At 42.8% G+C, this 24634-nt stretch overlaps 1 protein-coding gene across 1 annotated transcript; it reads left to right on the top strand.

Moving 5' to 3' along the window:
- The first annotated feature begins 2159 nt into the window (after window positions 1-2159).
- On the top strand, window positions 2160-23747 carry AMOTL2 (angiomotin like 2). The gene is made up of 10 exons (XM_089509368.1): window positions 2160-2423; window positions 7469-8342; window positions 11797-12061; window positions 14203-14347; window positions 15346-15438; window positions 17798-18093; window positions 19203-19495; window positions 19632-19831; window positions 20312-20479; window positions 21555-23747. Exons 2-10 carry the CDS (start codon window positions 7579-7581, stop codon window positions 21611-21613), a joined length of 2283 nt encoding a protein of 760 aa, XP_089365494.1. The 5' UTR covers window positions 2160-2423; window positions 7469-7578; the 3' UTR covers window positions 21614-23747.
- The last annotated feature ends 887 nt before the right edge of the window (window positions 23748-24634 follow it).

Here is a 24634-nt window from a genome sequence, read left to right as displayed (position 1 = left end):
TGTTTTCTTTTGTTTCTGCTGGATGTGAAGCATGCAGCTCAGTGCTAACAGGATAACCTTATATACACATATGCAAAAATAGGTCCAATGATTTCTAATGAGTCTCACTCTCACTAATGTATAAAAGGTAAAGGTAGTTCCTTGACATGAATGTCTAGTCATGTCCAACCATAGGGGGTGGTACTTATCTCTGTTACTAAGCCGAAGATCCACCGGTGTCTGAGAGCTGCTCTGGTGGTCATGTGGCTTTTTCTGGAGCTACTTCAGGACCCTAACCATCTTAATGTGACCTTGAGAGGATAAATATGTATTATGATCACAGACCAGAATAAATATAGCCATGGCTAGACCCTCCTCATCTAAGACACAGGAGCAATGAGATGAATTTTTAGCTTGCACACAATACAAGGCAATGAGTCCCCCCCCCCCCCCCGCCATACAATATACTTAAATACTAGCTGGGGCTCACTGCCTTTTTGAATTCTTCCATTTGTATCCAAATCCTCTCCCCCCCTGCACACACACACAAGGCTGCATCCACACTGGAGAAATAACCCAGTTTGGCACCGCTTTGACTGCCCTGGCTCAAGGGCTACAACAAACTCCAACTCCCAGAATTCCATAGCCTAATAATGCATAAATACCTGGATACAGCCTAACAATGCATAAATACCTGGCTCTAAGGAAATGGATTGCAGTCCACAGAAGCTCATGCTAAAATAAATCAGCCTTAAATACACTCTTTGTTTTAATTTAAAGAGAGAAGGAGGCTGAATGGACAAAGATTACTGAAGAAAGTCAAGGCAGAATTAAGGCAAGTTTATAGCTGAATACCAAGAAAACAAATATTATGACCACAGGTAATCTATGTAATTTTAAAGTATACAATGAAGAGATTGAAATAATTCAAGATTTTCCATACTGGGGCTCAGTCATCAGTCAGAGACTTTAGGAGACTGTAGTCAAGAAATCAGAATAGTAGGACTCAGAAAGGCAGCTCTGGAGAAACTAGACAAGATCCTGAAGTGTCAAGTTATGCTATTAAATACTAAAAACATGCAGGGCTAGCTGGGTTGGCCAATTAACAAATCCATCAGTGATTACCTTTATCGACCAACCAAAATGCACAGTATACTTGTGGCAAGCTTCAAGAGCTTGCCACAAGTATGTTGTGCATTTCGGTTGGCCAATAAAGGTATTCAATATTAAAGTTAGGATTAGTATGTAGGGAGCACTATGCAGCTTCGGTCCAGGCTATTTGAAGGACAGTATCTCCCTGTACGAGCCCCCAAGAATATTGAGGTCATCGGGAGAGACTATTCTCTCGGTCCTACTACCCTCTCAGGTCCGTCTGGTGGGAGCAAGAGAAAGGGCCTTTTCAGTGGCTGCTCCCAAGCTCTGGAACTCCCTCCCTAGAGAGGCCAGGATGGCTCCATCCCTGCTGTCCTTCCAGGAACAGATAAAGATGTTTCTATGCCACCAGGCTTTCACATGACAGGGGTGCTGTACTTGTTTTTGTTTTAAAGGGTTTTAAACTTTACCTTTTAATAATGTAATGTTTTTAATTGTTTGAATTGTTTGTTTTTTAAACTTGTATGTTGCATGTTTAATAGTTTTTTAACTTGGAATGTTTTAGATTTATAAGCCACCTTGAGTCCCTATACTGGGAGGAAGGCGGGGTATAAATAAACATAATAATAATAATAATATAGCAGCTAATAGAAAGAAAGCAGTTGGCCGCATGAGTTTTCCTAGACTCGAGCCTACTTCCTCAGATGCTCCATCTTTCAAGTTAGGATACTCATGCCCTCTTCTATTTCCCATTTCTATGTATGGTGTTGAAAGCTGGCCAGTGGAGAAAGCTGGGCAGGAGGAACATCAGCTCATTTGAAATGTGGAGCTCTGGTGCCCCAAGGAAGCACACTTCCCAGAATTCCATAGCCTTGAGCCAGGAGTCCAGGACAGTTAAAGTGGAGTCAACCTGGATCCTTTCTGCCTTGCAGATGCAGACTCTGATCCCCGGGGGAGCCCAGAACACTCTTGCATTCCTGGCATAGCAGAGGCAGCTGTCTCCACCTCTTTCTTGCAGAGGCCAGCCTCCCTGGCTCTCCTTACAGCTGGAGAATGCTTGCCTGCCTTCCTTCCTTCCAGCAGGGCAGGCAGAGGAGGAGGAGGCACTGGTGGGGATAGTTAAGCTTCTTATATGCATGCACTCACTCACTCTCACACACACCGATGCACTAAGGCACTGAGATCAGGAGCTCCCAAGTCCCCAGCCAGGCTTTGGCAGCTCCTGGGTGGGTTTTTTGCCTCCCTCCAAAGGCAGGGGAAAGGACCAAGCTGGGACTTTGGAGGACACAAGGCACCTGGAGTCCAGATCTCTGCGGCTTGAGAAGAAGAGACCGTGTTCCTGCTATGATCCGGTAAGTTTTCACGCCATTTTGGGCCAAGCAGAGGTCCTCCTTTTCCAGGACCTGTCTTCCATGTCTGTCTTCTCTGAAGGAGGAATCCCACAATGTCCTCCATTTCCAGCCTGACTAAGAAACATGGATTTACATTGATATGAGTAGAATTCCAAGATATAGCTGTGTTAAGCCTGTAGAATCAGTATTAGCTGGCAGCATGAGCTTTCCTTGGCTTCAGTTGACTTCCTCAGATGCATTGTCCTCCATTTGGAGTCTGACTATGAAGCATGCATTTACATTGATATGAGTGTTTTTTTCAGGGTTAACAGAGGTCCTCTTTTTCCAGGACATATCCTCCATTTCCACCTTCTCTCCACGAGAACTTCCACAATGTCCTTCATTTGGAGTTGGCTGAGAAACAGGGATTTCCATTTCTAGAAGTCTTTTTAGTTCAGGGTGACCAGAGGTCCTCCTTTTCCAGAGTGCCCTCCATTTCAGCCTTCTCTCTCTAGGAGGAACTCCACAATGTCCTCCATTTGGAAGCATGACTGTTATCTTGATATGAGTGCATCTAGCTTTGATTTGCAAATGCCCCACATTTTCCATGACTGCCTTACATCTTGCCTTCCTTTGCGATTAGAGGACCAGTCCCAAGCCTGGTCAGGGTGGCATCTTTGCTTTTCACTTGGAGGAGGCCAGGGCTAAGTCCCAAGCCTTTTCGCCATCAGTTTGGGGAGAGGAGGCCCCATCTGGTCAAATATTGGGTCTGGGAGATCCAAGAGTTTGGCACTTTGGTTCCTCTTGAGCCAGTGGTGAGAAAGAGGTGAAAAATCTTGAGAATTCGCTTGCCTCAAAACTCTCTTCTGCTCCAGGCTGTGTTGCGAATTATTATCAGACAGGGGAATGAAACGCCATTGTCCTGTCCTTTTCCCGTTCTCAAAATGTGATCACGAGAAGATTTTCATACGACATCACACTTATCGGACATTATCCCATTCGGAATGCGCGATTGACTGCAATCACACAACTTTCAAATGATGTTGCACAGATCCCATCATTGAAGGAGCATTGCCTGGCATTTTGTATTAACGGGAGTTAGCGTTAATGCAATGCTGCTTCAATGACAAGACAATAGTGCTGCAATCTGAAAACCTTTCGCGGGATCACAGTCAAAGATGGGATAAGGATGGGGAAACAATCTCATCCTTATCCCATCCCCATGTGATAATGTCCATTGTTTTATAGAACACAGAGAGAGTTTTGTCTGGGGAAGGAAATGTTTGGAGGTCTTCAATGATTAGGGTTCACCTTGACTTGGAGCCCTGGTGGCACAGTGGCTAAATGCCTGTAGTGCAGCCACTCACTCAAAAACCATAAGGTTGTGAGTTCAGTCCCAGCCAGGGTCTCAAGGTTGACTCAGCTTGGCATCCTTCTGTAGGTTGCTAAAATGAGTACTTGTTGGGGGCAGTTAGCTTACACATTGTAAACCCCTTAGGGGAGTGCTTAAATGCACTGATAAGCAGGATGGAAATGTACTTGCCATTGCTATTGCTTTGTGTTGGCACTGGAGGAGGTGAGGCTGTTAGGATGGCATTGCAGGTTGGGTTGGTACCTGAGTTGACCAGAGGGCTTCCTTTTCTAGGACTCCTCTACTTCAGCCTTCTGTCCAGAAAGCAGGACCGAGAAGCCTGAATGTATACTTCTATGCATGTTTTACCTGTTCTTTGGCCATGTCCTCCATTTTTCTTGAGTATCCTCCATTTTTCCTGTGGCCTGATGGTTAGGACATCTGGTCACCCTGCCCAAACATTTCCTTCCATGCAGGATGAGCAGATACTGTATGCTCTTTTCCCCAGGACCTGTCCTACATCTTCTGTCCAGGAGGAATGCCAAAGTGTCTTCCATTATGGACATGGCTAAGAAGCATGGATTAATGTTTATATGAGTGTTTTAGCTCAGGGTGATCAGAGGTCCTCTTTTTCCAGGACCTGCCCTACATTTAAATCTTCTCTCCAGGAGGAATACCACAGCGCCCTCTGATCTGAGCATGACAAAGAAACGTGGATTTATATTCATATTAGTGTTTTCAGAACAGAGTGCCCAGAGGCCCTCCTTTTCCCAGGACACGTCCTACATTTCTCCTTTCCGTCCAGGAGGAATTCCAGAACATTCTTCGTTTGGAGCCCAAATATGTAACTAAGGAGCCCAAATATGTAACTAGCTTTTATGGGGGGGGGGGTGTCACATCCTCCATTTTGCTGGCATGTCCTCCATTTTGTGGGGCCTTGTCCTCCTTTGAGGTTAGGACATCTGGTCACCCCACTTCCAGGGATGCACATATGCCTTCATGCACAGAGAGAGAACAAGAGGAGAGATCCTGAGGTTTGGCTTTGGCCTTTGTTCCCTTCAAGCAAACTCTGGGCACTCACTTTGCAGGAATGTTAATTGCAATCCAAAGCCGGGTGATGTCAGCGCAGAAGCATTTGGAAAACAAAGAGCCAGCAAGAGAGAGCCAGGGAGGCCAGGGGACTGGCAAGGCTGTACAGATGGTCAATTGCTGAGTGCACTGGTGGCCATCGCTCACCCCTTCACCGCCCCACTTGGCTTGGGCTGCATCCACACTGCAGCAATAACCCAGTTTGACACCACTTTAACCACTGTAGCTCGATGCTATGGAATTCTGGGATTTGTAGTTTGTTGGATCACCAGAGTTTGGGTCCAAAACACACTGCAGAAATAATCCTGTTTGAGATTGCCCTTTCTCAATGTTAGGGAATCCTGTGAACTGTAGTTCTGTTAGACATTTAGCCTTCTCTGTCAGACAGCTCAGGTGTCACAACAAACTACAATTCCCAGTATTCCCTAGCCCTGAGCCAGGGCAGCTAAAGCAGTCTCAAAATGGATTATTTCTGCAGTGTGTTTTGGACCCTTGGACTCAATCAAGGATGACATTGCCCTGAATGTGCAGGACTTGTGCAAAACTGTGGAGGACAGAGGGTCTTGGAGAGGTCTCATCCATGGGGTCGCTACGAGTCAAGGACAGTTAACACAGTTACCAGATCTCCTCTTTTTCCAGCACATGCCCTACATTTCAACCTTTTGTCCAGGAGGAATTTCAAAATGCTCTCCATCTGGAGCCTGGCTAAGAAGCATGAATTTACATTTCTAGGAGTTGTGGCCCTTAGAGACAGATGTCCCTACCGCCAAGGAGGACAAAGCCCCACAAAATGTAGGGCATTCTGGAAACATAGAGGCCAGCTGAAAGATAAATTCATGCTACTTAGTCAGGCTCTACATGGAGGACCTTGTGGAATTCCTCCCAGAGAAGAGGCTGAAATGTAGGACAAGTTCTGGAAAAGGAGGATGTCTGGTTACCCTATCCCAGGAAAGTGTGGTTGCTTTACTATTCTGGATCCTAAGGACAAAGTGACATACATGCCTCCTTGAGGAGGAGTAAGCCCCATTAGCCATAGTGGACTTACTGTGTGACCTTGGGCAATAGTACATGTGTCTTAGCACCTTTGGTGTGCAGTAGGTCAAATATTATTAAAGTCCGGGGCATTCTCAGAACACACTCCTTGGCCATATCCAGCCTCCACAGACCTAGGATCAGAAGGCAAGGCTTCAAGGACAGAGGGAGGGCATACTTGATTTCCAGCTGTGCAACTTGTCTTTGTTAGAAATCAGCTAAGGGATGGTGCCTTTCTTTGAGATCTCTCATTGCAAGGAAATGAACGTTTAGCCAGAATTCATTCCAGAGACCATTTTTGTGTTCTATTTCTGATTCTGGGGTTAATTTTAAAAAAAAAATGCCCTGGAATCTTTTCTCTTGTGAAAGATTAGGATACTCCTAGGAACGGAAGTGGAGACAGGAATGCAGGTTTGGGGTTAGCTTGTAATAGATGGTCCTTAGGAGGGTCTTGCCACTGGATGGTAGAATCTCTAGTTTCAGAGGATTCTTTCCCCTCCTGCCCCTCCCTGATAATAATTAGATAGCCTTAGGATAAAACTTGTATACAATACCTACTATATGTATATAATACCTACTATATGTGAGAACTTGGAATAGTTATTCTTTTGGATAACAGTTCTCAGAAACCCCAGTAGGCATGGCCCTGTGCTATACTGCCTGAGGATTCTGGGAGCTGTTATCCAAAAGAGTTAACTATTGCAAGCCGTTGCATACAGCCAGGTTCTTTTAGGAGATTTTTTTTTCATTTCTGCATTTCTGATCTTCTTTCCAGGCTGGTATTTATCAAGTCAGTTGTGGGTTTTTATTCATGGCCTACTTCACTGGAGGAAGACCCAGATTTTAAATTTATATGTCATTCTGCACACTCCTCAAAGTTAGAATGCGTTCCTCTTTGTGATTGGTTGAAACAATTGTCAATGATACTGGCTTCTGAATATAGATGCATAGGAACTTTATCGGAAACCAGCCCATCCATTGTGGATTTGGAACTGGTTGTCCATAATGTGGTTCTTCCTTAAGAAACAGCCAGTATGGCAAGTGTTCAGGGATAATGAGAGTTCTAGTCTATCAATAACTGTAGGGCCATGGATTTTCCACTTCTATCATAAAGGTCTGCAGGGCTGCAATCCTAAACATAGTTGGAAGAAAGTCATTGAAACCATATGTGTTTACTGCATTTTATTCTGCCAAACCTCAAGTTCTCTTCAATAGTTTTCACATGATATTATTAATGAGCACTGTGAAGCAAAACCAGAAAGCCTGCAAATGCATTCTTAAGGGGGGGGGGACACTTGGTGGGACTTGAGCATCCATGGATTTTGGTGTCCATGGGGGTCCTGGAACCAAACCACAGCAGATACCAAGGATCCGCTGTATACACCATTATGTTTTTATTTTCTCACAGAAACCCTGCATGATAGGCTTCATTGGCATCTATGAAGAAGTTGTGAATTCAAAACAAAACAAGGTTTTAGTGCTTCCAGTCATTTTTTTCTATATCTTAAAAACAGGGAGCATTGGAAGACTTTTTTCAGCACACACTTGTCACTGAGCTGTAATATCTGCTGACCCTTGTTCCCTTTCCTTTCAGAATCATTTGGCAAGACATTGGTTGCTAGATTCCAGAGGAAGCATTTTTCTCTCTCTCTCTTACTCACTTTGGTGCATTTGGGAACTACTGTTGGACAACACAAATTGAGAATGAGAACAGCAGAGGATTCCTCTGGGACTGTCCTTCACCGCTTGATCCAGGAGCAATTGAGGTATGGCAACCTCACAGAAAATCGTACACTCCTGGCAATCCAGCAGCAGGCCCTGCGTGGAGGTGGTGGTGGTGGAGGAAGCGGTGGTAGCCCACAGTCCTCCCTGGAGAGTCTCACCCAGGAAGAGAGCCAGATGGTTCAGCAGTCCACACGACAAGAGCCGCAGGGCCAGGAGCACCATAGCGATCACCTCTACCTGGAGAATAATATGTACCATCTCTACCAGCCTCAGCACAAAGGAGAAGAGCTCCCCACCTATGAGGAGGCCAAAGCTCATTCCCAGTATTATGCTTCACAACGAGGGGGCCAGCAGACTGGGGCAGCCTCATCTGGTGCACAAGTTGAAGGAGGGCCACACCGATCTGGTGCCTCTGATGCCAGCAGTAAACACCAGGATGAGTCGCTGAAAGAGTTGAAACATGGACACGTGCGGTCACTAAGTGAGCGGCTCCTGCAGATGTCGCTTGAGAGGAATGGTGCCAAAGCTCAGAACCACATGAGTTCCTCTCACAGCTATCCTCAGCTGTCTAGGCACCACCAGCTCTCTGTTTCCCGGGGGAAGCCCTCCGAGGCTCCTGAGTCTGGTGGCCCTCCTCCAGAATATCCCTATCTAATCCCTCCACAAGAAGCAACAAGCGGTTACCTTGTAGACTCCAGGCACCACTACAGAGAAGGTCCAGGATTTCAACATCCTGAAATCAGGTAATCTTATCATTATATACCAGCTCTCACCATCCTGCAAACCCCCATCATCTCCAGGTTTCCTATCTAAGGACAGTAGGGCTGTAGTCCAGCATAGATCTGGTGGGCTCATTTTAGGGACTGGGTGTGCAATTTAGGGACTGTTGGTACCTACTTTGCTATTACAAAATTTCAGTGTGCTTAAAAACTGAGGTTGCTCTGGAATAATGAATTCAGTTCCAGTAACCAACTGGGCTAGAAATCTATTCTTGGCTGGAGTTGTTAAGGCCCTTGGGGATCACTAGCTTGAACCACTTCACACATTTGCCCTTCCATCTGTTTGGATGGAAATTACCTTCTTATTTTCCTAGAGAAGGAGAAATGCATTACATAAGCAATCTGACTCAAAATCTTGAGGTTCTGATTTACTTTGAAAAAAGTAAGCTGGTTTAGGGCTTGTCTATCTTTTTCCATGGGTACAGTCTTTTTCTGTCTTTTTTATCTTTTCCCATGGCAACAGTCCTCCCTCCCCCACCACTTGATCTGAATGTATGGTTCACTTTGCTTTGGAAAGAGGTCCTAGTTTTAGGTAACAAAAGTTAAAAGAGGCCAGATTCTTGGTTAACAGTCATAGAATCATAGAATCGTAGAGTTGGAAGAGACCACTAGGGCCATCCAGTCCAACCCCCTGCCATGCAGGAAATCCAAATCAAAGCATCCCTGACAGATGGCCATCCAGCCTCTGTTTAAAGACCTCCAAGGAAGGAGACTCTATCACCTTCCGAGGAAGTGCATTCCACTGTCGAACAGCCCTTACTGTCAGGAAGTTCCTCCTAATGTTCAGGTGGAATCTCTTTTCCTGTAGCTTGCATCCATTGTTCCGGGTCCTGTTCTCTGGAGCAGCAGAAAACAAGCTTGCTCCCTCCTCAATGTGACATCCTTTCAAATATTGAAACAGGGCTATCATATCACCTCTTAACCTTCTTTTCTCCAGGCTAAACATCCCCAGCTCCCTAAGTCGTTCCTCATAGGGCATGGTCTCCAGACCACCATTTTTGTCGCCCTCCTTTGGACACGCTCCAGTTTCGCAATGTCCTTTTTTAATTGTGGCGCCCAGAACTGGACACAATATTCTAGGTGGGGCCTGACCAAAGCAGAATATAGTGGCACTATTACTTCTCTTGATCTAGACACTATACTTCTATTGATGCAGCCTAAAATAGCATTGGCCTTTTTAGCTGCCGCATCACACTGTTCACTCAAGTTCAACTTGTGGTCTACTTGGACTCCTAGATCCCTTTCACACGTAGGGTTCTCATTTATCCCAAGAAAGGGGAAAAATCTATTCATATTGCATGGGAATACTTAAAAGGAAATAGACAGTCTATGGCCTGTTACAGACAGCCAAAATAAAGCTGCTTCGAGTCACAGTGGAGGTATGGTGTTTCAATGATGCATGTGTCCTAAGAGTCCAGAAGCCACAACAAAGCCATGCTCCAGCTGGAGCGTGGCTTTGGTGTGACTTCTGGACTCTTAGGACGCATGCATCATTGAAACACCATACCTCCACTGTAACTCGAAGCAGCTTTATTTTGGCTGTCTGTAACAGGCCTATATGTACAAAACCAGAGCTTGGTCAGGTTACTTTTTTTTTTTTTTTGGGGGGGGGGGGATGACAACTTCTGCAGGCAAGGGTATTCTTGGAGTTGTCATCCAAAATAGTAACATTTCCAGGCTCTGGAAACAAAAGTCTTGCCTCACTTATTTTGAGGCTCATGTGTGAGCAGAAGAAGTGAAGAAGCACACTGTCCACATGGCTTAGTTTTGGAGGAGAATGGTTAAGGACACATCTCTTCATTCAGTCACCTCATAAGCAAAATGTTGGGGAGATCAGACTTGGACTTCTTGTGCTTGCTTGGAAAAGTGATGCCCATAAAATGACATCTGGAATAGCAGATACAGAAGAGGGAAGAAAAGAGACTCTCTGTTCTCTGCTCAGCAGAAGTTATGTGTGGTTGTATAGTAAACGCGCTGGGGGTTTTTCTTCTTTGAGGAAAGTTAAGTGTTTTAGGAGATAACCCAAAGTAACCAGAGTAAGCCCACAAAATATGAACGGGGATTTAGCTTAACATCCTGTCTCTTTCACATATCATTGGCTTCCTGAGATCATGGGTGGTGCCGCCAACAATGGATAAGTATGCAGATGGCTAATCTTGGATAAAGTATGGCATTTTTGAAGTCATTGTACTAAAGGCTTTCCTTTTTGCTTCGGAGTAACATAATTTTACAAAGCTCTTAGGAGAGCATTTACAATGCTTTCCAGTTTTTGTGACTTTCTGGCAAGCTGCATTTTTCAAGAAAGATGAGGGGAACTGAACCATAGTTTTCTCACTGTGAAGCAAAGTGTAGTAAATGCTGACAGGAAGAGATAATGTTGGAGACAGGAAATAGACTCTTTCCTGGGAAAGCAAAAGGAGGGGGAGGTGGCAGCTGTATGCTAAATGGAAAGTGCATTTATTTTTGTTCCAAGATCCCAAGAATGTCTGAATGAGTCTCCATCAGGCAAACTTGAGTGAGATGAGACCATGTCTTTTCAGGAAGCACCTTCCCATTAGGCACCAGAATGTCAGCCTTGCTGAATTCTAAAAATTTTCAAGCTACAATTACAGCTGAAGGTTATGCATTGTTAGCAACTGCATTAATAATGTTTTTTCCAGGAATAACAACAAGAATTCTGCATGTTAGAGATATTTCTTTATTTACTACATGCTCATTTCAGAGCCCCAAACCAAATTTTGACCACTTTAAGACATAACACCTACATTGAAATGTATACCCCATGAGATACTGATATGTTTTGTTTTCTTGACTACTTTATTTATTTGAACATGCCAACTTACGGTATGCCCACTTACCTTAACCTAAGATTAATGGGATCTCAGTCAGACTTAATTCTACTGTCTGGTGCTTGATAGTATGTTTGACAGAGAACCAAGTGAAATTTAGGTTTTGTAAATGGATGGCCCTGAGTGATGATGTAAAGTTAGCACACTATGAAACAGGCTTCTGTCCCATTTTGGGGGGTTTTGAACTTCAAACATATTGGTAGTTATTCAAATACACTTTTGTGAGTATCATAATTGTGAGTTTTGATAGCAGATCTCATGGCAGGCTTCATATTATCCTAATAAGCACAACGTCTTTGTGCTCTAAATGACTTGAAGCCAAGTCAAGGGCAGCATGGGATAGTGGGGAAGCTGCTTTCATTGGATAATCCCTTTCTTAAAGTAATAGAAATTCAAGGTATAAAATCCCTGAGGCTCAGTGACTTGTGTTGTTCATTTAACTGCATCAAGTACTTGAGCCAAAGCTACCAGTTTTCACAGGACTGGCAGGGGTGGGGGCAATAGATAATATTGAGGTCTTCCAGTTGCAAAATGCTTCACTTTAATTCTTTGCCCTCTTCTTTCTTTAGGGTGATGCAGCCCCAGATGTCCCAAGCTTTCCTGCCACAACAGGCTACACTGTGCCACAGCCCTCTTGCATCATTGTCTTCAATGGGTATGGAGGCCTTTATATCTGCTCAGGCTGCTTCTGCCAGTAACCATTTATCCCAGATGGAAGTTGTACTGATAGAAAATGAGAAGATGCTGAGAGAGAATGAGAAGCTTCAGAGGCAAAATGAGTTACTGCGGCGGGAATTGGAAAGCTACAGTGAAAAAGCCAACCGAATCCAAAAGGTAAAGGAAAAAGCACCTTTATCAGCCACCCAAATTGTCCAGAGCACAATGCAATAGATTCAGATCCAAATGCAGGTTGACAAGCTGCAAACCATCCTCATATCTATCAGTTGCTCATCATGACACTTTAGATTTATTGTAAGAAGTGGCATTTGTGGCTATTTGTTAGTCACTCCTTTAAGCTGGCATAGGTGGCAGCGAGACTATGGAGACTCCAGTTTTATCCTGTCTAAACAGGCTTGGAAATGCAAAAATAAGTTGAACAACTTCTGTGTCTATCCGGTAGAAAGGTTTACATCCAGGGTGGCTTTCTTTGCAGATTTTTTTTCCAGAACAAGATAGTTAAGTTGTCCCTCAGCTGATAAAATCAGAATTCTTTTCTTTGACCCTTTCTTAGTCTTTCTCTTTGGATTGATTCTGCTGCCATCCTAAACATGAGCTAGCATCATTTAGCAGCAGTGGCAGAGAGCAAAAGAAGAAGGCTAAGGTTGTATTGCATGGTTTTATTGGTAGGGCGGTCCAACTCATATTCATTCACAACCATTTCTACTTTGGGTAAAATAAACTCCTCAGAGTCATAATCACTTTGAATAATTGTAATTCACTGATTTTCTGTGAATGGAAAAGACTGCATGAATCTAACTCAGTGCCTTAGCTGTCCTTCATAAATTATGTAAATGAAATTTGGCTTTGAAAGTTGATATTGTCTCCTTATGCATCAGCAACTTAGGGGGCAGCCTTAGTGAGGCAAAGAAAAATGGCTTCTCCCACCATTTTGATGGGAAAAGCCATTTTAGGTATCTGCTACAGAGTGGTTAAGGGTGCAGTAAGCCCTTTCTAGGTTAGAAGTTAGAAATGGGAAGATAAATTATGCCAGCTTGGACTATTTTTCCATCTAATTTAGTATTATAGACTATCCTACCTAGATTACCTTGACTAGCAGTGGATCTCAGGCAGAGGTCTTTCCCTTTCTCTGCCATCTGATCCTTTTAATTAGAAATTGTCTGAAGGAACCATTGGACCTTCCTTCATTTTGATTAGTTAATCTGAGAGTTTCATTGGGACAAGGTTTTATATCAATACTATCCTGGTTGTACTTCCCATGAGGTCATTGGTTCAAATTTTAATGAAGAGTACTGGGAAACATAACTGAAAGCTGTAGAGGAGGTCAAAACATGTAGGTGTGTTGCAGAAAGATAATGAAGAAACAATTAGAACCAGGGTTTGGATTTTTTATTTTACTTTATTACTACAACTTCCAGAAATTGCCAACAAGTAAATATTTGTTACTCTCTGTTTAGAACAGCTGCTTCTGGGAAACAAAAAGACAGTTTTTCTGCAACTTTCCTCTTGTCTGTTTTCAGAAGCAGCTGTCATGAAAACACATCTTTAATTTCTTTTCTTTTTAATATTGTCTCTCTCCCAAGTAAACAGCTGTGGAGCGTAAGGATACAGTATCCAACAGGTCTTAAGATGAAGCAGTTGTTGAGTAGAGATTAAAAGAGTCTATTCACCGCCTCTATTAACAGTTGTGCCTTCTCCCTATCAGACCCCCCACCCTCTTGGGGTCTGTACCAGGCAGGTCACAGAAAGTCTTTTGTGCAGAAACACACAAGGAAAGGCCTGTTCTAGCCTGGCTTTAGGCAAGGGCAAAACTACTCCCCTCTGAACCAGCTGAGCTATTTGAGGACTGTAGGAGGCACGTGCCAGGCCTGCAGAGGTGAGGATGTAGTGTGAATATGCCAACCCTGCAAAGGAGACTAAAAATGGAACATGTAATTGGATGGCAGAGTCTTCTGCCAGCTAAGATCAAGGAAAAGAAAAGAAGGAAAGGCTGCAGAATACACAAACAGTTGTCATCTTTCCCAAAAGAGATTGATTAATTTAGCTTACTTTTTAAAATGTTTCATTTTTCAAAGTCTAAATTCATGATTTTATGGGTCCTTTGTCACTTTGTTACAGTATGAAATCTAGCTATAGTTAGCATTGCCAGCCTTCTAGAGTAGTTACAGTCACTTTCACTTTTCAGTGTTTTTAACAGTAAATTTTCCCGCATATTGTTAAAATTAAACTGCTAAGGGCATTCAAATTTTCTCTCATTGGCTATGGTTTAATTGAAGTTTCTTATTTCTTTCCCTTAGCTGGAAACAGAGATCCAGCGAATTTCAGAAGATTATGAAAACCTAATGAAAGCATCTTCTAAGCGAGAGGCATTGGAGAAAGCCATGAGGAACAAGAAGGATGGAGAGATGCGCCGGTTGCAGGACTTCAACCGGGATCTGAAAGGTAAGACATAACCTTGGGTATAAATTCAGTCCCAATTTCAAAGTAGAGGATATAGTAATTATAAGGCTTCCAGTGACATGGACCTACTGATAGGCTAGATTATGTAACTGTAACATTGAAAGCCAGAGACTCAATTCAGGTAATTGGGTATGAACTTCAGAGACTTTGCACACTTGATCCACCTCTCTCTGTGGGGCTTCTCTCTCTTCCATTGCCCCTAGTGTTTCTGATCATACTTTGGAGGGCAAATGCTAGCCATATTTTTGCTAAACTGGATGTCATGGCAAACTCTTTAGTTTAGTGGTAAACAGAAATAGAGGGACCTGTGTACAGAAAGTGAAAGTGGTGATGTGCATGTTCTTCACAATCTTTCAAACCCAGAGTGGGAATCTTTAACTCTGAGTGTTTTGGATAACAGCTCTCCCAGTCCATTGTCATTGGACCTGTTGGGTGTGCTTGATGGGAGTTGTAAACCAAATCACCTGGAAGCCCAGAAGTTGCCTATCCCTGCTTCAAAGTGTGGATGGGAAGATAATTTGATCTGCCTACTTAGGACCCTGATAATCTAATTCTAGGGGAAGAAACTAACAAAACAGTAAACTAGAATTTGACAGTGGATTATTTTATTGGTTTGAATCCAGAAGAAGCTTTAAACATAGAAGAAAGAAAGATGCCATTGCTAGCAACCAGGTGCCCCATACTACTGCATACTGCTAGTGCAGAGCTAAACAGCTCTTGGTGAAAATGGTGCTGGACTGCATTTTCCAAAATTTCTCACCTTTGAGTGTGCTGGCTAGGGTTATGGGAGTTACAGTCCAACAACATCTGGACAGTTGCATTTTGGACACCCCTGTTTAAGTGATAATGATTCCTCACATTGTCTTCTGCCTTAGTCTATAGTATTAGCAGATGGCAGTAAATGCCTACATTCCTCTGGTAACTAATGGGAGTTTATCTGAATAATATTCTAATCTGATTTTTCTTTCAATCCACTGCAGAGCGTTTGGAGTCAGCAAACAAGCAACTGGCCAGCCGGGTACAGGAAAACCAAGATGGTAACCAAGGGACAATGGCAAAGCTGGTTGCCCAGAGTAAGTTTCTCTTGAAAGGCTTCTGATGTTGTAACTGCAGGGCTAACCCACTTGAGCTGTTCTTTGTACCTCTTTCCTTTTTCTAAAACTTCTGCTTGCAAGAGAGTTTGAAGGGGAAGAAAGCTGAAAGTCCCTTTAAGATTGTGGAGGAGACGGATCCTCCCTTGGAAGCTTTTTGCCATTCCCCAGAGAGCGCTAAGCTGTTCTTGGCACTTAAACTAGAGCCATTAATCACCACAGCCATCAGTGTGACCTGGATTCTTTGCATTCCAGTGGCTGTTCTGGCTGTCCCAGCACACAGACTCTACTCCCTCTGTTTAAAGTCCTAGGTCCAAGTTGTGGTCTCTCTCACTCCCTCCCTCCCTCCCTCTCTATTGTCCTCAGTTTTTGAAAAAAACAGAGATTCTAGTTACTTTCTAGTAACTAGAAACAGGTATAAATAGGGCAGATAGATTTCATATATACATAGAGCAATCGGAAAGAAGTGAAGTGAAGTGTAGAATTGTAGAATTGAGCTGTTGTGTAACTATGTTTGTTGTGCCCACTTATAAAAACCAATAAAAATAATGAAGAAAAGAGAAAGCAGAGATTCTTGCCCGGAACTGACTTGAGAAGAAAAGTAGAGAGGGAGGGCAGGAAGATTTTTGTTCTTAATTTTTCAGTATCCAATGCAAGAAACTACCTTTATTGCATCATGGATTCTGCTCCTTCCTCCCTGAAATACCCTTTTTCCTGGTCTTATAAATACAGCTATGTGAGACAGGATAACCCTATGTAAGAACATTCCAGAATCAGCTGCACTGCCTTCAGTGTGGCTTCCACCCTAGAAACTCTGTTTATAGTTGCAGTCCCAGTTTCTAGCCCTCTCATAGCTGTTCTGTTTGTTGCTGCTCAGTGGTCATTAGTTATTTAAATAATTTCTTAAAGGAGTTGCATTCAGATTGATCAGGCTTACCCATTTAGTTTTGATCAATACAACTTTCATATGTGACCCGTCGTGACAGGCAAGCAACCACTTCTTGGGATCTAGGAGAAAGGAAGTGAAACATGTTTACTCACAGTCCTGAAAGCACTTAAGACTTTGTAACCTGGTGGGAAAGATTTGCTTGAACCATGAATGGAGCTGCCAGAGCTCAGTTACACTTCCTTGTCCTTTCTGGTTTGACAAACAGCAGAAAACTCTGTAGTCTCTCCATGCGTGTATGCTCATACAAACAACCCCAGGTAATTCTGGATAGGGCTGGGGAACCCATGGCTCTCCAGATCTTGTTGGGCTCCACCTCCCATAAGTCCCAGCCAGTCTGACTGGTGGGTTATTTATTTATATTTTGTTGCTTTTATTTATATCCTTCCATCTTCTCACCTTTAGCAGTCAAGGCATCGTACAAATGTTTTAAACAGATTCAGCTAAAAGTACACAGAACAAAAGTTAAAATAGAATTGAAAGCAATTAAAAGCCTACCCATTAATATAGGGGAAAACAGAGACAGTAGAGCACTTTATTAAAGGCTGTCTCTGTATGTGTAATCCATCTTCAGCAGCCTCATAAGTGAAAGTACCATTTGTCAGATAGCCTGAATCTAAATCTCATACTGAGGGCCTTCTCAGTGGCTGCTTCTGGGGTCTAGAACTTTCTTTCCAGAGAGATTAGATTGGCATCCCCCTTGCTTGCTTTCTACAAGCAGTTTTAACTAGTTTTATCTTTGGTAGTTTAATTATATTTTTAAACTTTTGTATGTTGTGATTTTTTAGCTATGTTTGTTTTAACTGTTGTAAGCCTCCTTGAGTCCTGAATTGGCAAAAGGGTGAGATATAAATATGATAGTGGTGATGGTGGTCCTAACTATTACATTTAATGATTCACAATTGTGTTTGAGCATTATATAGGGGTTGATAGTCTGATAACATTTGGAGGGCCATAGGTTGCCATCTCCCTACTTTATAACATTATATTAAGTTCCCACAGATAGTTCACTGGCCTTAAACAAACTTGGTGTACCTGCCATGATCACATCATGAAAAACAGCAATGTAAAAGTGCCCAAATTGGGACAGTGATAGTCGAGGTCAGATCCTAAAATCAAAATACCTTGGCACAGATGTCCCTTTTCTATTAGTTTTTTGTGTCTCTCAGTTTTCTGTATATGATTCAACTCCACTATAGAATAATTGAACAGTTAGTAGTTGCAACATTCATTTGTCTTCGAACTAATCAGAAAACAGATGGTGTAGTAAAAAAAATAATTACTTTGTAGAGGCTGTAAAGAATGTTTTTGGCTTGTGTTGTTCTCCTATTAAGAAGGAGATGGATAGCCATACATGTACTTTGTGTTAACAGTCTTTTCACATGTTGCTTCCAGACTATGAGTACCAACAAGAAAGAGAAAAGCTACAGCGTGAAATTGGACGACTGCATAGTGCCAACGATGACCAACGTCGGCGGGCAGAACTGCTAGAACAGGCACTGAGCAGTGCCCAGGCACGGGCAGCCAAAACAGAGGATGAGCTACGGAAAAAGCGAGCATATGTGGAGAAAGTTGAAAGATTGCAACAGGCACTGGCCCAGCTCCAGGCAGCCTGTGAGAAAAGGGAGCAGTTGGAAATGCGTCTCCGCACTCGCCTAGAGCAAGAGCTGAAGATGCTGAGGGCTCAGCAGGTAAGAGGGAGGACCAAGAAGCCTTGAAAGAACAGTGCAAGCATGCTTACAAATGTGAGGGGTTAAAAATCTGAGTTAGCTAGCTTCTCATGACTTACATTTATGTATCCTCTCCTTGGTAGATGTTTAGCAGTTTCATTTTGCATTAACTTGAACACAAGTGTTCATAGCCAGGGTGGGCAACTTCTAAGGGTCTGGGTCATTTTCTCAGCACCTCAGCAGGCCATGTACCCCATTCTGAAAATTTGTGGGGAGGACAAAGTACAGAATATAAGATAATGCCACCATCAACTTGGGGCTTTTTTGTTCCCCTCTAAGGCCTGAAACAGCCTTTTTGGGATCAGGAAGTGACCTTTCGGTATCCCATACCCAAGAAGACGCGGTGTTTTTGAAACATCAGCCAAATAATATTTGTGCGAAACATGATTCAGTCAGTTTGTCCAGGATTGTTAGATAAATCTGGCTTACCAGATTCAGAATTATCTGATCAGAAACAATTAGCAGCTAGCTTTTGGGACTGGTTAGATCAGGGTTTCAATCTCTGCTTGGCCATGGAAACCCACTGAGTGACCTTGCGTGAGTCACATACATTCAGCCCTAGAAAACCCTGTGATAGGTTTGCCTTTGTGTCATTACATATGAGAAATGACATGAAGGCATACAACAACAACAAATAAGTTAGCATATGATATTTTAATATGCATGTAATGAAATCTCCCCCCCTTCCGCCATTCACCATTTATGAAATCTTGTTAACCCAAGATAGAGTTCATTGTCAAAAATGGTCAAAATTAACCACTTTTGGAAGCAGAGGAGGAATTACAAAATGCTTTGTCAGTAAATCTTCATTTACAGGACAGAAAATTGAGTGTTGAAAAAGTGAATGGCTGCAGTTTCCAACTGCCAGATATGGAACTATTTGGTATGCTGAGATACTGTGCATATTCCACTCAAACCCAAAGTGCCAAAATTCCTAAAAGTAGTTCAATTCAGGCTCTGTATCATCCAAATTTAGACCCATTATGTTGTATGTATGAATAGGCTCTTTCTGCCATCAGTTCTCAATATCAGTGTTACATACCAGTCTTTGTTTTTCTTTGCCAAACCAGAGACAGATGGGAGTGCCTGGTGGAGGATCCCCTGAGTTGAATGCCCACATGCTTTCTGAACAGCTGAGGGAAAGGGAGGAGAAGATTCTAGCCCTGGAGGCTGACATGACCAAGTGGGAGCAGAAGTACCTAGAAGAGTGTACCATGAGACAGTTTGCCATGGATGCCGCTGCCACGGCTGCTGCCCAGCGGGACACCACCATTATCAACCACTCCCCGCGCCAGTCCCCCAACAGCAGCTTTGATGAGGATCTTTTGCTGGCAAACCACAAGCACCAGGAGATGGAGAACAGGTTGGTCTTATTAGAGGAGATACCAACTGCCATGAATCCAGTGTGGTGGAGAGAATTGGTCCCTTGAATGTAGCATTAAAGCATGCCTTTGTCCCGTTTTTCTTTCTCACATGGTCTGTTTTCATATATTTCCAAGGTTAAAAGAACTTCATGCTCTAATACTTGAGAAGGATGCTGTCATCAAAGTCTTGAAGCAGCGCTCTCGTAAAGATCCCAGTAAGGCTCACCAGGGCTCCCTGAGACCTGCCAAATCTGTGCCATCCATCTTCACAGCCTTTGGTGCCCAGTACTGGCCAAGCACCTCTTCCAGTGAAAGTGGCTCTCAAAGCAACCCAGGTAATAGATTAATACTTTACTTCATACTGATAGATGAGAAAGGAGGAATTCTGTAGTTATGATGTGTCTGATGGTCTTTGAGTTTTTTCAGTGAAACATTTGATTGGGGCCATATTTTCTATGGTGTCCGTATTCTTTTGAATTACTTAGAGTTCTGTTCTTAAAACATTTTGATTGCATTTGGATGTCATGTTTCCACTCCTCTGTGATTTCCTGAATCAGGAAAGTTAATTGGAGACATCCATTGTTTGCTGTGACATTAAGGCAATCTAAATTTTATAAATACTGTGTTTTGTAATGAACTCTACAAACTATGGTTGCAGTACAGCCTGTGTAAGAATGATCTGATTATACACCCTCCATCTTTTAAGCAGGAGGGTAATAAGTACCCTTCTAGGTACTTATTTTAACTCTGTAAACCTATTTTGGCTTTTCTGAATTTGCTGATCTAAAGAGGGTGACTTTTTCTGCTTCCTGCAGCTCCCAAGGCCTCAGCAGAAGTAAGCATCCCATCAACTTGTGTCCCTTTCCATACCAAACATGGCAGTAAAGATGGGAGTACCCAGACTGAAGGCTTGCCTGAGAACACCCAGTTTGACAAGACTGAGTCCTGTCTTGAAACCAGCAGCAGTGCTGCAAATTCCCTAGGTAAGTACCACCTGTTGGTCTAACCCATAGAGAGTGGCTGTGGGAGAACCACAGTGCCTGTCTGACCTTCTCTTCTGGATTCTGCTAATAGCTATGCTCACAGTGCACCAAGTGAACTGCCTTCTCCTGCCAGGGATGCTTGAGAAGGTTCACATAACTAAGAGGTGAATGTAAAACTGCTTGCTGCAGGCTAAATGCCAGGACTGAGATTCCTGCCATAGTGACTAATCATGAGTTTCATGCAATGCAGGGTAGGCTTATCCTCAAGGAGCAGGTGGAGCTGAAGGGAACAGAAAAAAAGCACAGTGTAAGGAAGAGGCCAGTTGTTACCCACTCCACCGCACGCACACACACACCCACACACACAGATAAATAATATCCATTGATTCAGTGGGTCTACTCTAGTTGAAACTAACAATTGTTTTGGGGTCAGAGATTAATTAAATAGTGACTTGTGGGTTAAGACTGCACCCCTTCAAGCTACCTAAATTCTCTAGATGGCCTTGCAGATACCTCATTCCACTGTAAATCCCCCTGTTCAGACATCCTTAGAAAGAGAGGAGTATCAAAATATAGTTCTTGTAGGGAGGGCAAAATCTGAGTGGCTACTATCTGTTTCTGAGTGGCTGCTATCTTCACCTCTTTAGCTTTGATGTTATCCTTTTCAAAGGCATGAACATAGACATGAACTCTGTGTGCCACAGATTGAACACAAGGCCCTCCAGTGGTTATTGAACTGCAACTTACATCATTAAACACCACTGACTATGCCAGTTATGAATGGTGGGAGCACAGGTCCAAGAACATTTGGAGGGCTATATGTTTCTCATCTATTTAAGAGGCTCTAACAAGAGTCAAAACTACCCCATTCTCAGAGAGTTAGTTGCATTTTTCACTGTATGTCTCTAAGGCTGTTTATATTTTAATTCATGTGTAGGATAGCTTTCAGCTACGAAATATATTTGGGTCATTGATGGTTAGCATTACTTTCCTGCCAAAAATAGTTCTGAATTTTTCTTTTTGCTTGTCATGGTTGCCAATAAAACAAGAGCTGTTTTGTTTTTTCCCTTTGCAGAGACTTTGCCAGCTGCTAAAGCCCTGGATCTGTCAGACATGGTGGAGATTCTTATCTGAAGGACAGAGATTCCTCTGTACACATCATGTTCCTGAACCTAGCCACTCTTCTGTGCCTTAGCAGATTGCTGCCTTATCAGGGGGACAGTAACTAATGACAGAGCAAAGACTGAGGAACTCTTCCAGCAACTGGAACAGACTGTGGAGCATGGGACAAAGACTTAGCAAGAGGGACTGGAGGAGAAACATGGATATGTGATATGAAGCCTCAATTGCAATATGTCTCCTTTGGACAGTGGGTGCCCACTATACCCCAGAACAGATTTCTTCCTTCCTGCAGCAAACTGTACAGCAGCTGGAGCATTGTGCATGGAAATAATGTTGGCCTAAAGACAGCTGCTCCACTTGTCCTTTGCTGCTAGTTTTCCCAAGAGATGGGAGCACAAACTGGGGGAGCCAAGTGGGATTCATGCACCACCAAGCTGTGGCCCTGCAGAGGGCAACACGTTGGGTTAGAGTCCTGGAAGAAAAAATAGATGCCTCATTTTGGTTGGCTCCTGGCAGGTACCTGGACCTAAAATGTAAGCTATTGTATGCAAAGGGGGGTTTATCTGGTGCTGGAGTGGTTAAAAAATTCCCTGTACCATCTCTTTCCCCCAAATCCACCTGTCATCTCCCAAGAAGGAGAGACCACTGTAGATACTGGGGATTTAACACAATATCTTCCATTGTCTGGATGATAGCATATGGCTTGCCATTGGTACTGGGGAAAGGGGGAGAGAGGGAAATCAAGGAGATGTGGCCACATCTATTTTTATTTTTGTAAATAATATCTCTAAATACAAGCCTAATAGTAATCAACATTTCAGTCACAGTCCTTCTGCTTTGCACTTTTCCTCTCCCTTTCTGATAATTTGCAGTAGATCTGCTTGTTCTCTCTATTCGTTCCATGAAAACTATTCCCCCGTCTTGTTTTCAGAATTCTCTAGTGTTTGCTTTTTCTTTTCCTTCATTTCATATCCTGTTTGTCCACAGTTAAATATCCGCCTTCAGAGTCCTTCAGATTCCATTTCCTTTGAAGCAATTTCCCATGATGCTTCAGACTGGAATTTCCCTCCTCTGTGTTTGAACAGCAGCCACAGAACAAGCCAGGCATTTCTCGTCATGTGTGTGTTGACTGTTTTTCAAGCTGCCTCCTTTTAAACTGGATGCATCCCTATGTGGTGTAGATCAGCACAGCTGTATTGGAATGAATGACTCTGTTTCCCCAGCTGGTGTAACACTGGGGTCATTCCAAAAGCAGGGAAAACCATCTGGTCCAAAGCAGATTCAGGACTGGGCTTCTTTCTGACATGAAGTGTCATGATTTAAAGAGGACTTGAAGAGCAAATTGGAAACCATACTAAGAGAGAGTGGGTGAAATATGGCACAGTATGTGTGTGGGGGTTTGTGTTGAGGTGGTGTGTTTGTGAATTGAAGACATGTGGCCAAGAAGTGGAAGTAGTTTTTTCCCTAAAATGATAAAGGGCATTTGTGGGAATGATTAGAATGAATATGGATGTGCAAAACAGCTTTATATCTCAGATGTGTCTCTTCTTTTAAGGCAGACTACTCCTCGGTAAGATATCAATTGCAGGCACATCTCTCCCTTTCCATGGAACCACTCCAAAATCTGCAGTAGAAATCCTTTTACACTCCCCTGCCTACTGACAGCTGGCTTCTGACAGTAGCCTACTTTGATGCGAGTTCACTATGGACTCCAGCAACTCTTTTTCTGTCTTCACACACTTTCATCCCTCTCCTAGACCCCCATCTGTGTTAAACAGTGCATTTGCTGGACAACTGCATTTTAAAAAAAAAAATGGGGGGAGATATCCCTCCATAAATAATGTAAAAAGGGGGTTCAGTTATTGTGCATTGTTTACAAAGTGAAAACAAAGCAAAAAAGTTACAAGAGAGAAAGAGACACAGCTTAATATATTTCATATTAATATTTGGTATTCTTTTTAAAATATTTTTGTGCTGTGAACTTTTTTTTCTGCCAAAGACAGGGGTGTTTTCTTTTTTGGTGCATTTTAAGTTATCTCAGATATTTAAATATAAACTTGACTGTTTTATTATGCCGCCCTATACCGAGATTGCTGTAGCATTCCACTTGGTATAACAATATTTTAATTAAATAATTTTTGTCTAAGCTCTAGCCTTTCTTCTTTTGCTATATTATCTTTGTTTTGTGAGTGGGGGGTGCAAAAGTGATTAAATCCACAAAGATGAGTAAAAGCGAACAATTATCTGCCTTTCCACCCTCATTTGTATGTGTTGTTGTTATTATTATTATTATTATTACGTTTATTTATATAGCGCCATAGGCTTTACATAGCGCCTTACAAAGGAGTTAAACAATCCAAAAATAAAAACAAAGCCTGCCCACGGCGCACAATCTAAAACCACAAAGAAGATTTTAAAATTAATAAAGGTTAAAACAATACTATAAAACGTAAATCAATACAAATAATATGGACATAAAATCAAGATGAAAATTGGAAGGCTTCCCTGAATAGAATAGTCTTTAGACTTAAAATAATCGAGAGACGTGGTAGTCCGCAAATTCATGGGAAAGAGATTCCAAAGATCAGGGGCAGCGTGGGAGGAGGGGCATATCCGAAAAGGGGCATAGGAAACCCTTGGCTGAATCAGCAGCCCTGAATCACTAGAGCGCAGAGAGTGAACTGGAAGATAGGGGAAAACAAGTGCTAACAGGTAGGTGGGGACCAAACCATGAAGGGCTTTGAAAGTTAGTAATAACAGCTTATAACGGATTCTAAATGGGATCAGGAGCCAGTGAAAGGGCGACAATAATGGAATGACATGATCATAACGGCCGGCGGAAAAAATTATCCTAGCGGCAGAGTGTTGTACTGAAATCAAGGGGGCAAGATGGGAAAGAGGAAGCCCAGTTAGCAGAGAATTACAGTAATCCAGGCGAGAAATGACCAGTTCATGAACCAAAGTCTTAGCAGTATAAACTAAAAGAAAAGGCCTGATTCTCAATAGATTGTAAAGAAAGAAACGATACATGGC

The sequence above is a fragment of the Sceloporus occidentalis genome, unplaced genomic scaffold (assembly GCF_023333645.1).
Source record: "Sceloporus occidentalis isolate IW3139 unplaced genomic scaffold, rSceOcc1.0.p SCAF_2, whole genome shotgun sequence".
NCBI lineage: Eukaryota > Metazoa > Chordata > Lepidosauria > Squamata > Phrynosomatidae > Sceloporus > Sceloporus occidentalis.
Note: the sequence above shows the minus strand (reverse complement) of the source record. Positions and strands in the feature narration are given on the sequence as shown.